The sequence below is a fragment of the Archocentrus centrarchus genome, chromosome 13 (genome assembly GCF_007364275.1).
Source record: "Archocentrus centrarchus isolate MPI-CPG fArcCen1 chromosome 13, fArcCen1, whole genome shotgun sequence".
Lineage (NCBI taxonomy): Eukaryota > Metazoa > Chordata > Actinopteri > Cichliformes > Cichlidae > Archocentrus > Archocentrus centrarchus.
Window position 1 is genome coordinate 26,808,964 of NC_044358.1, and position 14,581 is coordinate 26,823,544.

Consider the following 14,581-nt stretch of genomic DNA (forward strand, 5'->3'; position numbering starts at 1 on the left):
GCTCATTTTATTAAATCTTTTCAGTCCTTGAAATTATCATTAGAAAGCAATCTGCTGCAAAATGAATAACTTGCCAGTGGTAGTAATTATTCACCTTTAAAGCACAGTCTTTGATGTTTCAACCAAGAATACATATTGGTGTCATCCGAGCCCCATTCTACATCCCCCACGATTTACAAATTAAGCGGAGGAGCAATCTATTAAAGAAAACATGTAATTTATGCAGTATGTTTATATTAAATAATTCAAACGTGTGACTGATTGAAACAGTCTTGTTTGAAATGCCATATGGTCACAGCACAACCCAGATGGTTTGTGTAGACTTTGCGTGAGAATGACTGGTATGACATATGGTACGGATCACAATATGGATACTTGCTCTCTTTAATTTTAGCATTGTCTTGTTTTGTTAATTATAATTCAGCAAGCATTCAGACTCAAAGGTTGTCATTTTTTTAGCACTACAATGCAGTATGTTATATATACATACATGAAGCACCTTGGTGTGAGGGTCAAGGAACCTCGCAGTTTGGAGTCCAAACGTGTTCGGATCAGCTTTCTTCCCAAGATTAAGGTAATCCAGTTTTGTCTTTACACAATGAGAGTTCTTTCTGTTCCGCCTATTACCTCCATGACACTTTGTCTTTCCTTTTAATGAACTACAGAGAAGCATCAAGACGGAAAAGGAAGGAGAAGAGAAAGTGAAAAAACCTAACAAGAATAATAAATTTAATATTCTTGTACCTCAGCATCGGAGAATCCGCCCTGAAGCACCAGGTAAGATGGGAATTTAAAATTACCAAAAATAATGACATAGCTTTCACAGCTTTTTAAAATTTTGATACTCCCTATCTGTGTATTCAGCAGGTAAGACCCAGGATGGAAGACCCCGGCCTCAGAAACAGATGTCTCAGCCTGCAAGTGAGCACACAGAATCCAGTCGTCTCAGAGGCAGCCAATCAAGCGAGGGCTCTGAACTTAAGCACTCCATGTCTGTTAACTCATCATCTCCAGTTAGCACCACCTACAGCTTTGACACTAGCAGAGATACTGATATAGGTGAGCATGCAAATGACTGAATTAAACAAGAGTATGCTGGAGGAAGCGATGGAAGCTATTAACTTGTTATCTGGTAGGTGGGACTCCAACGTTTGGCCCCTGCAGGGTGAATGAAGTCCTTCAGTCCGAGTCTGTGGATGGGTTGCCATACCCTGCTACGCACTTTGACCATCTATATAACCTGGATCAACTGCCAGAGGATGACAAAGAAAGTGACAGGTGCATTTAAAGTCTCATCTCCACAAACACGACTATTTCTTTTCATTAAAAGTTCTTATTTTTATCACTGATTTCTCTGTTGGCACTTTGTGTAGAGCTCATGAGGGAACACCAAAGGCCATAAGAAGGTAAGAATACCAGATTATTTGGACTTTCTCATAAAGATCTTAAATTTAAAAAAAAAAAAACCTAGATGAAAAGCTAAATTTCTGTATTGCTGTAGGATTGAGGAACTCCCTCCTGCTGATATCCAGAGTGAGGATGACCAGGGAACAGATTCTGAGTGTGATCCCCCAAACTGGCAGAAGCTGGTGCCTCCAGAGGTTCTCGCTGGTCTCAGGCCTCATGAAATCAAGAGACAGGAGGTTATCCACGGTGAGGACTGGCACTGTTTTTAAAAAAAAAAAAAAAAAAATGTGAAGCTAATGCTATATTTTTCAAGGGGTGCTCTCCATGTGCTTTAAAATACTATTGCAGAATATAGTGAGTAGAAGAGAAGAGAAATATGCAGCAGAGCATTTGTTGGGATCCAATCCAAGCTGCTGTCAGATGTATTTTTGTTGAAATGTGCAAATATCTGCCAGCCTGAATTAACATCTTGTGTCGTGGCTGCAGAGCTGTTTTATACAGAACGTGCGCATGTACGGATGCTGAAGGTTTTGGACAACGTTTTCTACCAGAAGCTCACCAAAGAGTCCATCCTGCCTCCTGCTGATATCAAGAATATTTTTACCAACCTGGAAGAGGTTCTGCAGCTGCATGGTATGCACAAAAACATACATATGCTCAGTAAAACACCTGAAAAGTAATGTAGTACAAATTTAATTCAAGTTTAAAGTAAGGCCAAACTGTATTCTTCTTTCTTCTTCTTCTTCTTTTTTTCTTTTTTAATTTCATACACACGCATGCTGACTGTCCATTGGTTCCTCCCCTTTAAATTTCAGTTAACATATCAGATCAAATGGCAGCCGTTCGGAAGAGAAACGACTCTTCAGTAATTGATCAGATAGGAGACGACTTGCTTTCCTGGGTGAGTACAATTTTCATGCTAAAATTGTATTTTCTCTTTCATATAATTCCTTTAATTGAATAAAATTCAAGATGACTGATGTGGTGGAGGAAAAAAAAAAATATTGTGTACAGTGAAATTGAACTGTTGCCCAAAATTGCTTCATAACGAGAAGAAAATGTTGGCATGAGATTGCTTTTCTCAGCTTTATAATTCTTCTATCTTTTGGCATGTCATATGCACATGAACATGGTTGTGTTCAGTTTATATATGACAGAGATGGTAATAGGAATTTTTCACCGCTAAAATCCGTTTAAAAGAAAAAATAAAACATCAAACACGACACAGTGGAACATCTGCCCAGTAAGTAAGATGAAATGGAAGCGAGTGAGAGAAATGGAAGCCCTGTCCTTTGTAAATGGTAATGTCAGACAATACCCTAGATCTGGGTGACATCTCAGCATCTTAATATTATGTGTGATATATGAGATGTGAGGTAGGGGCGCATGAGATGGCAGCCTTGTATAAAATCTCTCAATGGGAGAGGTGGGGGGAGTGGGCTAAGTAGGCTAATCAGTCCCCTGAGGGTCTAACTACTGATCTAGTCTGGACTGAAACTTAAGCTGTCTCTGCTATAAGGACATAAGCCTGGCCCCCCACTGGGAATCAGCAACTCATTGTAGCGGTTAAATGCTACGTCTATTACCCCTGACCCACACTGACTGAGTTTCTGTCCATCTCTGCCCTGCCTTGTTCTGCCTTGGGTTGTGTGGCAACAGTTCAGTGGTGGAGAGGAAGAGAAGATCAAGCAGGCAGTGGGGACGTTCTGCAGTAACCAGCCTTTTGCTCTGGAGCTCATCAAGACCAAACAGAAGAAGGACTCGAAGTTCACTTCGTTCATTCAGGTACGCATGTTAGTGCACACACAGTGCATACAAGGTGTTCACAGGAGATAACAGTTCGTGTTTTGAAACGTCTGGTTAGCTTCGTACTGAATAAAGGCTCAGAATTTGTCAAAGAGGTTAAACAATGGCTGTGCAGAAGATCAAGCTTACTCTTACTGTAGCTTAGTTGCCATTTATACTATAAATGATGCATTAGGGTTGTTTCATGGCTATTTGAGCGTACCCAACTTGCATTTTGCTGCTTTGCAGGAGGCAGAGAGTAACAGACAGTGTCGTCGACTGCAACTCAAGGACATCATTCCTGTAGAGATGCTGCGGCTCACCAAGTACCCTCTGCTGCTCGACAGCATTGTCAAGGACACAGGTGTTGTAGTGTTTTCTTAGTAATCAGAGCTCTATTGCCACAGGTGGATTTGTTCACATTGTAATTACCTTTTGTGCACAAAGCTGAGTTAATGCACGACTTGACAATGATCTAATCTGATAATTGTGATGCGTCATCACTTAAATGAATAGCTGCAACTGTTTTTATTTCTTTTTTTTATTCTAGCATGTTTATTTTCCTTTTTTTTTTTAACTCTAAACTGTAAAATAAAATACTTGAAAAATAGTAAATGAATTAATAATAGATAATATATGCATTTTAATATATGTGCTTAACACATTTATTAGACTATGTGTCACAAAAATGCCAAATATTTTAGAAAACTGTTAAAAACATTTAAAACTAATAATTATATTGTTATTTATTCAGCAACTAACAAACTGAATTCCTGTTTTTATTCCCAAATTTGGGGAAATTTAAAAATATTTTGATTAAAGAGCTTGTCCATACAGGTGAATTAACCATTACAGAAACATGATAAATGATTTTGGTAATTACCAATACTGTTAATTTAGAGCAGCTGTGGCATAAACCTTACAGTGGGTGGTGGTCTAATCAATTTGTTAAGCACTGTATATCCAGTTCATCACAGTAGCAAAGTAGCTGTGCAGTCTGCTTCACCAGTAAAAGTGTATAAAATATCTGATTAAAATTAATTCTTGCTTTTAAGTTTGGCTGCTGTGCTGTGAAACCCCCTCAGAGCTTTTCTCTCATGTTCATGATGTCATGATCCTTCACGTCAATTAGTTCTTATTGGTGACTTAATTCAGCATGTAAATGAATTTAGCCATAACCATGGCCGCAAACAAAATAATAATAGAGCCTAATTTGCATTTAATAATCGTAATGCAACATAATAGAATGGATTGAGTTACAGAGACAAATGGAGAGATTATCACTGTAATGGTCCTGCAGCAGCAGTGTGCATTTTGGGCAATGTCACACCCATTATTTGGGCCATCGTTTTAGTCTTCGGCGGCCTTTGGGTCTCACACGAGACAATGCACTAACGATAAAGAATAACCAGCCATTAGGGGACTCTAGTGTTCTCCCCTCCCCCCAAAGCTTGGTCATAATTTTTAAGAATGATAGCGTGTTAATGGCCGGAGGAAATATCAATTTGTCGGACAGCCCTCTGCAGAACTGAGGAGGTCTTACTGGTTAATGCCATAATATCTTTCAGACAATGCTGTGGAGAAGGAGAAAGTTAAGCAGGCGGCAGACTGCTGTAGAAAGATCCTCAGTCATGTCAACCAGGCTGTGAAGGAATCTGAGGACAAGCAGGGGTGGTCTCTCTTTTTTTTCTTTTTTTTTTTTTTTGTTAATCTCCATTTTTACAATTATCTGGATTTTTTTTCTGACTTCCTCTTCAGTCCTCATCCCTTGCTTTTTTTTTTCTAGCTGTGTATTTTTTCCACTACCTTTGCTTCACAGGCAGCAGCGTCCTCTTAAAGTGGACTTACTTATCACATTTCTTTTTTTTCCCCCTGTTTTTTTCCACTCCCTTCCTCTAGAGGTTGGAGGACTATCAGAGAAGATTGGACCTCTCTTCTCTAAAGCAGACAGACAACCCCATGATCCTGGAGCTAAAGGTGAGTTTTCTGCCCAGCCCTTTTTAGCTTCAGTTAAAGCATACTCACTTGTTGTACACCCACACAATGCTGTTTGAAATGTCTACTAGACAGAAAAATAGCACCGTGTGGACCAGAAGCCAGTAGTCAGAGGCTCTTGTTTTTATTTCCTCTTCCATATCCATCAGAACTTGGATCTGACCAAGAAAACTATGGTGCATGAGGGTCCCCTGTCATGGAAAGTGAACAAGGACAAGACTATCGGTTTGTGCTGATTACTTCACATGACTTTGACTATTGTTGCTTAGCTCATAGCTGACCACTGCTTACACCACACCTTTCTATCTTCTTTCAGAGTTGTACACACTCCTCCTGGAGGACATCCTGGTTCTCCTACAGAAACAAGATGAGCGTCTGATACTGAAGTGTCACAGCAAAAACCTGGCGGGCACTGCAGATACCAAACATATCTTCAGCCCCATCATCAAACTCAACACGGTGCTGGTGCGCTCAGTGGCCACAGGTCCGTTAACACATAAACTCTCTCTCTTTGCCAAACCATAACCTAAGGTTTTATCACTGGAAAAGGGTATCAAATAATATCTGGCTCTGTGCATAGAGGGCAGAGTAATATTCATTAATAACCCTCTCTCCTGCCAGACAACAAGTCCTTCTTTGTTCTTTCAATGTCGGAGAACGGAGCCCAAATCTACGAGCTAATGGCGCCCACTGTCTCAGATCAGAGAACGTGAGAGCAAATGACCTTTGATTGATTCATTTAATTCTCATCGTTCTGGTTGTTAAATGAGCTGATAACCATTTTATTTTCCTGCACAAGGTGGCAGCGTCTAATCACGCAGAGAGCTGATGCCATGAAAGTCAAGCCTCACAACGTCATACCATTACCTCAGACTGAGTGTGTTGCTTAATGAATTTCTATAATTTCAGCACATCTAATGTTTTTGGGTTTAAGCTTGTTATTAACACAAGATTGTGCTCGTGTGCCAGTGGGGAGCGAGACGGAGTGGAGATCATTACAGCAGGAGTTTCTAGGTTGAGTAGAGACCCAGATCGCACATCCACAGGCAGCACCCAGTCCACAGGTAACCGGAGCAACTCATTTCCTTAATCCCTTTTTTTTTTTTTTTTAATATTCTACTTAAATATGTGTAGCCATACTTCTGTAATTAAACCCCTCTGATAACTGTAATTATGCCTTCTTAGATAAAGAAAGTAGTCCAGCCTGTAGAAGCGTGCTGCAAAGTTCGCTACCTGGCAGTAATCCGTTTGAAGGAGTGAAGACAGAAGAGGAGGAGGAGGAGGAGGAAGAACGCTTTGTGGACCCAGAACTTTCTTATTCAGTGGCTGAGGATTGCAGAGGAGGCTCGTTTAACATGTTTCCCTTAAGGGCAGACGAAGCACTGAAAACATGTAAGCACACAGAACTGATGAATCAAAGCATGCAAAACATATGCTGAGAATTATACATCTGTACTCATTTATTAATGTGAAATTAAAAAAAAAAAAAAACGTGTTCATTTTCTGTCACCTTTTCGCTCAGTGGCAGCATTAAAGCAGGTGTTAGTGACCCAGCTGATGTCCCAGGAAGCTGCAGAACAAACTAAACGCTCCACGGGGGCTCGCCTCCTCAGGACCACCTCTCTGCGGACCCCCGTAGACTTTCGTGCACGAGTGATGGTCCACAACGGCTCAGAGAAGAACAGCTCCCAAACAGACGACCTGGCACAGGACCTGGGTTCGGGGGACACCGGCTTCTTTGACTCACCTGATGATTATGGTAGGCCTGGGCAGTCAGAACAACTGATCTGTCCACCGATGTTACACTATTGGTTTAAGTAGAATAAACATGCATATAACATCAATGTTTGTTAAACCAATTAGTGTAAGGTTTCTTTTTATCTGCACTCTTTGGCTCTTCCCAATCTTCACCGTTTTCTTTTGATTTTCTCAGCAGCGTATTTAGTCCTGGAGGGTTACGGTGGCCCAGGGGAGAGCAGCACAGATGATGACATCTTGGCAACAACCACAGGGAAGCAGTTGAGCACTTCACAAGGCTGCGCTGCTGACTCGGGCATCAATTTGAGATTTTCTTCAACCTCACAGGCCGGCAGCCTCTCCTCTTTCAGCAGACAGGTCCTCTCTCACCTTAGAAATCTTCAGGCCAACCTTAACTATTTGAAGGTAACCAGCACTTAGTCCTTTACAGCTCTTTAGCACACACATATTCACAATAACTAGTATTATGTATATACACAGTAGTCATTTTTATTGTGTAATCCAGCAGCAAATTGTTTTTCTCTCGCAGGAGGTTGAGGCCAAGTACAACAATCTAATACAGCAAAGGACAGAGAGATCAGCAGCAGACACAGATGGAAACAAAGGTACTTCACTTCATGCTCAGCGCTGACAAATGAATAACTGGTTCTTAATTTATGAATCACTTCCTGTATCTCTTCCTTTTCTGATCCCACATCTTATTTTTTTTTCTCCTCAGATAAGAGATAGTGGAAGTCTGCGCAGCAGCTTTTGGCTCTGGTCCCAAAGAGGAAGTACCGACTTGTAGTCTGTTCCTACTTCTTGTGTCCTGGACTGTCTGGACGTCTTATAAGCTTGTCCTCTCACTGCTGAGCCCTCTTTTTTGTTGTTGTTTTTTTTTTTCCATCAGTCGCCACAGAGAATGAGAGACTGAGTGTGAGCAAACGTTTGAAGGGAGGAGTCATCTTTTCGATGCCGTGCCCCCCTTATCCTCCTCAGCACAAGGCAATCAGGGAAGTGGGATTGCCCCAGAACCTCACCCCTTTACCAATTAACACCCGTTTTCCCTTGAATCCCTGCAAGAAAGAGAACTTATACCAAAATGTACAAAGATGTGTGTTTAGAATATATATATATGAAACACAAAACAAGAAAAGGAAAATTTTAAGATAATGTATTAAGATTTTTTTTTATCCCAAGATGTATTTATTTTCTCTCTCTTCATTTTTTTTTTTTTTTTTTTTTTAAAGTGTTTCCCATATTGCTTGCATGCTTCAGGCCATGGTGATACCGTTTTGGCTGCTTCTCCTGCTTCAGTCACAGGGTTAGTGGGAGCATTGAGTGCACGCTAGCATAAAAGCACCCTAGCATACCTTGGTGAATTGCAGGACTATATTCAGACTGAAGAGGCCAGAGTTGCACTGCTGATGGATAGATCCCATTGTGTTAAAAATGACCTGTGTTCGAGTCTAGGATTTTAGATAAATTCTAGGCGTGGTGTTAACTAGAATGAAGAGTCTGCAGGCTCTGATCTGGTCCTGTTGCATTTCTGTGCTGACTCCTTCGTCCTCCTCCTCCTCCTCACTCTGAGGGGTGTTTTGCCTCTCGTCCGCTCCTCTTCTCCTTTTGCGTGTGATTTTTTTTTTTTTCTTTTCTTTTCTCCTTGTGACCATGTTTGAGTGTCTTCCCTCCCTTCTTCCTCACAGCCTAGTGGCTTTGATGCTTATTTATCCCCTCCAACACTATATGTCATGTTTCCTCATCTGCCTCTGGGTGTCTTGCCCTGTTTCCCTCTTCTCCAAGGAGCGGTCATGCTTGTTCAGTGTCAGCTCCTGGCAAATGCTGCTTCTTTCTGCTACTATTGGCAATGCTGATCTGACTGCCTGATATTCTAATAATGTCATGAAGTTCAACATATTCTGTACATTGACCAAGTTGGAAGGTTTATGCATAACTTTACAAAATAAATGGTGCCATGACACATTCAAAAAGGAAACCAGATTTTTATTTAATTTTTTTCCTTTCTAAGAAAAGAAGTATGATACCTAGTATGCTGAATCTCAAATGAATAGGCTGATGGTCACTGAAACAGTTAATTACTGAATGATTGAAGGTACCTGAGAAAGATTGAGGACTATTGAGGGAAAATTATACTATAATATTTGAAGGTCTAAGTGACATGGAAATGATCAGTTATTCTACTTGTATATAAACATTAAATAACAAAGACATGAGATTGTAACTGTAAACCTTCTCATGCTCATTTTAAATCTGTGGTTGAATTTTAGGTCCTGTTGAAAATACTGCGCCTTCTGTTCATCATCTGTCCTCTGTCCTTACACACATGGTGTGCCCTCCCTTCTGATGTTACCTCCAGACATCTTTATGTAAGATTATTGTGCACAATTCACACTCATGGTAATTTATTCTCTTGTAATATAATAGTTTTGCAATGATGGGTGCTAATTGAGTCATTCACTTACAATAATGTGATTCCCTAGAATGGATTTAAAAAAAAACAAAAAAAAAAACATTTCAACCCACCTTAAGCAACTTTTGCCACTTTGAAGCAACAGGACATACAGGGGTTGGACAATGAAACTGAAACACCTGGTTTTAGACCACAATAATTTATTAGTATGGTGTAGGGCCTCCTTTTGCGGCCAATACAGCATCAATTCGTCTTGGGAATGACATATACAAGTCCTGCACAGTGGTCAGAGGGATTTTAAGCCATTCTTCTTGCAGGATAGTGGCCAGGTCACCACGTGATGCTGGTGGAGGAAAATGTTTCCTGACCCGCTCCTCCAAAACACCCCAAAGTGGCTCAATAATATTTAGATCTGGTGACTGTGCAGGCCATGGGAGATGTTCAACTTCACTTTCATGTTCATCAAACCAATCTTTCACCAGTCTTGCTGTGTGAATTGGTGCATTGTCATCCTGATACACGGCACCGCCTTCAGGATACAATGTTTGAACCATTGGATGCACATGGTCCTCCAGAATGGTTCGGTAGTCCTTGGCAGTGACGCGCCCATCTAGCACAAGTATTGGGCCAAGGGAATGCCATGATATGGCAGCCCAAACCATCACTGATCCACCCCCATGCTTCACTCTGGGCATGCAACAGTCTGGGTGGTACGCTTCTTTGGAGCTTCTCCACACCGTAACTCTCCCGGATGTGGGGAAAACAGTGAAGGTGGACTCATCAGAGAACAATACATGTTTCACATTGTCCACAGCCCAAGATTTGCGCTCCTTGCACCATTGAAACTGACGTTTGGCATTGGCACGAGTGACCAAAGGTTTGGCTGTAGCAGCCCGGCCGTGTATATTGACCCTGTGGAGCTCTCGACGGACAGTTTTGGTGGAAACAGGAGAGTTGAGGTGCACATTTAATTCTGCCGTGATTTGGGCAGCCATGGTTTTATGTTTTTTGGATACAATCCAGGTTAGCACCCGAACATCCCTTTCAGACAGCTTCCTCTTGCGTCCACAGTTAATCCTGTTGGATGTGGTTCGTCCTTCTTGGTGGTATGCTGACATTACCCTGGATACCGTGGCTCTTGATACATCACAGAGACTTGCTGTCTTGGTCACAGATGCACCAGCAAGACGTGCACCAACAATTTGTCCTCTTTTGAACTCTGGTATGTCACCCATAATGTTGTGTGCATTGCAATATTTTGAGCAAAACTGTGCTCTTACCCTGCTAATTGGACCTTCACACTCTGCTCTTACTGGTGCAATGTGCAGTTAATAAAGATTGGCCACCAGGCTGGTCCAATTTAGCCATGAAACCTCCCACACTAAAATGACAGGTGTTTCAGTTTCATTGTCCAACCCCTGTAGGCTGAGAATGCAATGACAGTTATTTACATACAAAGCAACATTAGCACTTATTTGCATTAGTTATTTAGAAAACTGATGATTCTAAGTATTCACTCTCCTTATTTCTCCTTTTTATAACAGAAATCCAGGTAGAATTAAAATAAAATTAATCTAAAAGTACTTTCAGCTGCTCCTTTATTGACAAGGGGTAGCTCCACGTGTTTGCTTTGTACAGCAGATGCCTTTCCTCACGCAATCCCAAAGGGATTGTTATCTCCTCCTGTCTTATCTAGGAACGTTCAACATGTTTGGCAAATATGTACACCACTTAAGCCACTTAAATGGGGTTATAAAATAATTTTTTTCAGATATAACATGCCAACTTTGCAAGAAAAAACATTCTCAGTGAATAAGGCGGGGGGGGGGGGTTAATATACCTAAATTGGTCCTAATGCAGCATTCGAGTTGTAGAATGTCGTCACAGAATTTAAGGATTAAGTAGAGCTAGCTTCATTCATGAAACTTCATTTATTTCAGGAAACAAATAATTACTACCCAAGCGACATGGCAAATTAATTTATTAGTTAACTAATATGAATAAATTAGTTTTATCAAATGATTTTTGTAAACAGCAGTGGAGAGTAAATTAATTTTGCTAAAAACTGAAGACTAAAATTTTCCTACTTTTGCTACTTCAGACAATTTAGAGGCTCATTATAATTTTCACTCCAGTGCAGTTTTTTTGTCAGCTGCAGATTCAGATTATGTACAAACCTGAAGCAGCTGTTCTGTTACTGTATGTTATCTGGATTCCATGTGTAGTGTAGTTAAAATGTGTCTGGTTTGGTAACAAAAATAGTAACTTGTGAGAATGCTCCTTAACTCTTTGCATTGTCGCCTTCTGCCATGTTACAGTTAAAAGTCTCCGAAGTGGCTTTTTCATTAAGCGCCATCAATTTTTGTGTGTGTTATAAGCTACAGGTATGGTCTCTGAAGTCCCTTGCTTTCAAAGACAGCTTAAATAAACCAATTTAAAGTTAGTCAAATCAGTAAATTGGACTTGGAATTTAATCTGACAGCAGGAGCATTTGGATTGAAAGTATTCTTGTAGGAATTCACTGAGCTGCGAATGAATGCGAGGCTCGAACCTTCAAAACATTCAGCAGATGACATCCTGTATGCGAGTAACAAAAACTGAATGACGCATGAAATGTTACAGATCTTTTACCCCATGAAGAAACTTGACAATTGAAAACTGGGTTTGAAATGTGGATGGCATAGACAGTTTGGACCACTTTGATGTTATCTTCTTAGACAAATACACGTCTGACTTTTAACGGAATCAAATATATTTTTCTAGACATTTGCCAGCACTAAATGTCAGAGTGGGTGAGCTGTCGTAAAGAAACCATTAGAGAGATTTGATCAAGGACACCAGAGGAGGTAGTGTTCATTACCAGCAGGTGGCAAACTTCCACCATTAAACTTCATGTGGAGAAGACCCACCCTAAAACCTGCAGTGACATCAGTGTTTTAAATAACCTAGGGTGCCTATTGATTTCCCACATATATTTGACTCCAGCGTCTGACAAATAAATGGCCCAAGAAATGAATCTTGTTGGCCCCCATAATGAGACAAAGCCGCAGTCAAGAGGATCCCACAGAGGATTGTTGCGTATTTATTGTGACTTTGTTGAGGTTTACTGCTACCTGTAGTCGTCTTGTGTCTGGCAGTGATTTTGCAAAGTGTGTCTGAGTGGAAAAACAGGATGAAGCCTCACAGTCTGAATGACACGCTCCCTCTTTCTCTCTCTCCGTCAGCCCGACTGTCAGCTTGCTGCAGTGAGAGAGAGGAGAGGGAAAATGAGAGAGAGGATATCTTATGAGGAGACAATGTGAATCCACATGAGGTATAAATGGTAAAAAAAAAAAAAAAAAGGGAGAAAAGCCAATAAATTAAGAGTAATAGAAAGGAAGTGGCGAGGGCAGGGTGTGATAAAGACAGAGGGAAGATGAGGAGAGGACAGAGACAGACGAAAGGGGATGGTAATTGATTGTCTCGTTTCTCCACATGCACCTGTCATCGAGCTAATTGGAGTGGCGAAGACAAAGAGGAGAGAGGTGTCACTCACAGCGGAGCCTTTCAGGAGGGCAAATCAGGTCAAGCTCCGATAAGACGACCCTTCCTCCTCAGTGCCTTCCGCTATGCAACAGAGTTGCGAGACAGGCAGGAAAAATGAAGCTTTATACTTTTGCAGGAAACCAAAATTGGCCCTGCTGGCAGCCAAAAGCAGAAGACCCACATTGTTGTTTTTCTCATTTTTCACCCACTAGGCCTTTCAAGTTGTGTCATCCTTTAAATATAGTATAAAAACCTAACAGAACACACTCACCCACATGGTTTCGGATGCTGATTTGCATACATTTTGGATACATGCTCAAGGTTGAAAATCAAGTTGAGGATTTGATGTGTTTACCTGATGCCGTGTAACACAAAGAACTCCAGCTCATGATTATAGTGGAGCGCATCATTATGGTTGTTGCCACGGGGCTTAATTCTAAGATAAGGATGCTTGACTAAATAACTCGGCTGTGACAGGAACAAACAGGAGCTTTTTTACCCACACTTCCACAAACGGCTCTGCAAACATCACATTCTCAACGACACCTGAGATCAAGGTCCCGTGTGAACATCTACACATGCAACCGATCTGTCGTACACCACCTGACCTGTTGAGGACTCGTTTCTCTAAGACCTCTTAAGACGTCCAAGTAATGTCCTTGTAAGCTGAGAGGCTTTGATGAATCTGACTTGGTCTTCCAGCACATCCCACAGATGGCTAAATGGATTGAGATCTGGGTAAGTTGAAGGCCAAGTCTTGAATTCCTCCAAGCTCATTTCTGAACAATTCCTGAATGAGAGCCCACTGCCATTAGTAATACAGATAACATGGCGGGGTGTCTGCAGCAATGTTTATGCAGGTGGTGCATTATTCACATGAATGCCAGGATTCAAGGTTTCCCAGCAGAATATTACTCACACTTTGCCATTTTCCCACAGTTAATCTCTTCCCAAAGTAAACAAAGCACAAACACAAAGCTTTCCGCAAGATGTTAAAGGAAGATCGACTCAGAAGACCAGCTTTGATCCTCGTGTGCCTATCGTAAGTGTTTTCGATGGCGTACAGAGGTCAGCATGACCCCTGAATTATCCTGGTGTTCTGAAACCTTTTTGTTAGAGCCAGTACTCACATCATTGTGCAAGTTGTCCTTCCTTGGTCCACCTTTGGCAGGTGCTAACCACTGTAAATCAGGAACACCCTACAAGACTTGCATTTTGAAGTCAACTAACCATCAGAATCTGGCGCTTGTCAAAGAGAGTCAGTCTTATTTTTTGGTCCACTTCCCATGCTCCACACTCAACTGACTGCTTGCTGACTAATATACCCCAACAGACCCAATACATGGCAGCGTGAGATAATGTCACTGTCCCCAGAGATTTTCTCATGTATCTCAATAACGTTTCTGTTGAGGATATATACTCCTACAGTGTTTACAGCTCATCTGTCACCAGCCAGTGCTCAGTTTATATCACTGTATGGGACTGCCCTAGTTAGTTGATGCATAACTGGTTGCTACAGCTGGCGGTATTCAGCGACACCACCCAATCAGTGTTGAAGTTTTCGCGCGCTGAATGCTGCTCCTCCTTTAATGTCTGCGCTTCATTTGACGGGTTTGCTCGGATGTCGGATGTTCATCGGTATTCATTCGCAGCGTGACGCACGCGCACGGCATCATCAGCTGCTGTTCCTAACAATACACA

The 14,581-nt window shown here is 41.4% G+C and overlaps 1 protein-coding gene across 5 annotated transcripts in view; it reads left to right on the plus strand.

The window, feature by feature from the left end:
- The window catches only part of arhgef12a (Rho guanine nucleotide exchange factor (GEF) 12a), a 39,126-nt gene extending 30,224 nt beyond the window's left edge, over positions 1–8,902 (plus strand). For 2 of the 5 annotated variants that reach the window (XM_030744457.1, XM_030744461.1), the window contains 22 exons: positions 460–574; positions 666–777; positions 865–1,059; positions 1,137–1,278; positions 1,374–1,406; positions 1,502–1,653; positions 1,894–2,040; positions 2,223–2,308; positions 3,067–3,192; positions 3,442–3,556; positions 4,761–4,863; positions 5,094–5,169; positions 5,337–5,412; positions 5,504–5,671; positions 5,809–5,896; positions 5,987–6,064; positions 6,157–6,251; positions 6,373–6,579; positions 6,710–6,946; positions 7,121–7,350; positions 7,475–7,550; positions 7,664–8,902. In XM_030744457.1, coding sequence (XP_030600317.1) covers positions 460–574; positions 666–777; positions 865–1,059; positions 1,137–1,278; positions 1,374–1,406; positions 1,502–1,653; positions 1,894–2,040; positions 2,223–2,308; positions 3,067–3,192; positions 3,442–3,556; positions 4,761–4,863; positions 5,094–5,169; positions 5,337–5,412; positions 5,504–5,671; positions 5,809–5,896; positions 5,987–6,064; positions 6,157–6,251; positions 6,373–6,579; positions 6,710–6,946; positions 7,121–7,350; positions 7,475–7,550; positions 7,664–7,674 — 2,668 coding nt within the window. In that variant the 3' untranslated portion in view covers positions 7,675–8,902. The remainder of the gene's footprint in view (positions 1–459; positions 575–665; positions 778–864; positions 1,060–1,136; positions 1,279–1,373; positions 1,407–1,501; positions 1,654–1,893; positions 2,041–2,222; positions 2,309–3,066; positions 3,193–3,441; positions 3,557–4,760; positions 4,864–5,093; positions 5,170–5,336; positions 5,413–5,503; positions 5,672–5,808; positions 5,897–5,986; positions 6,065–6,156; positions 6,252–6,372; positions 6,580–6,709; positions 6,947–7,120; positions 7,351–7,474; positions 7,551–7,663) is intronic. The other 3 variants (XM_030744459.1, XM_030744458.1, XM_030744460.1) reach the window with 3 other exon arrangements.
- Positions 8,903–14,581: the final 5,679 nt, after the last annotated feature.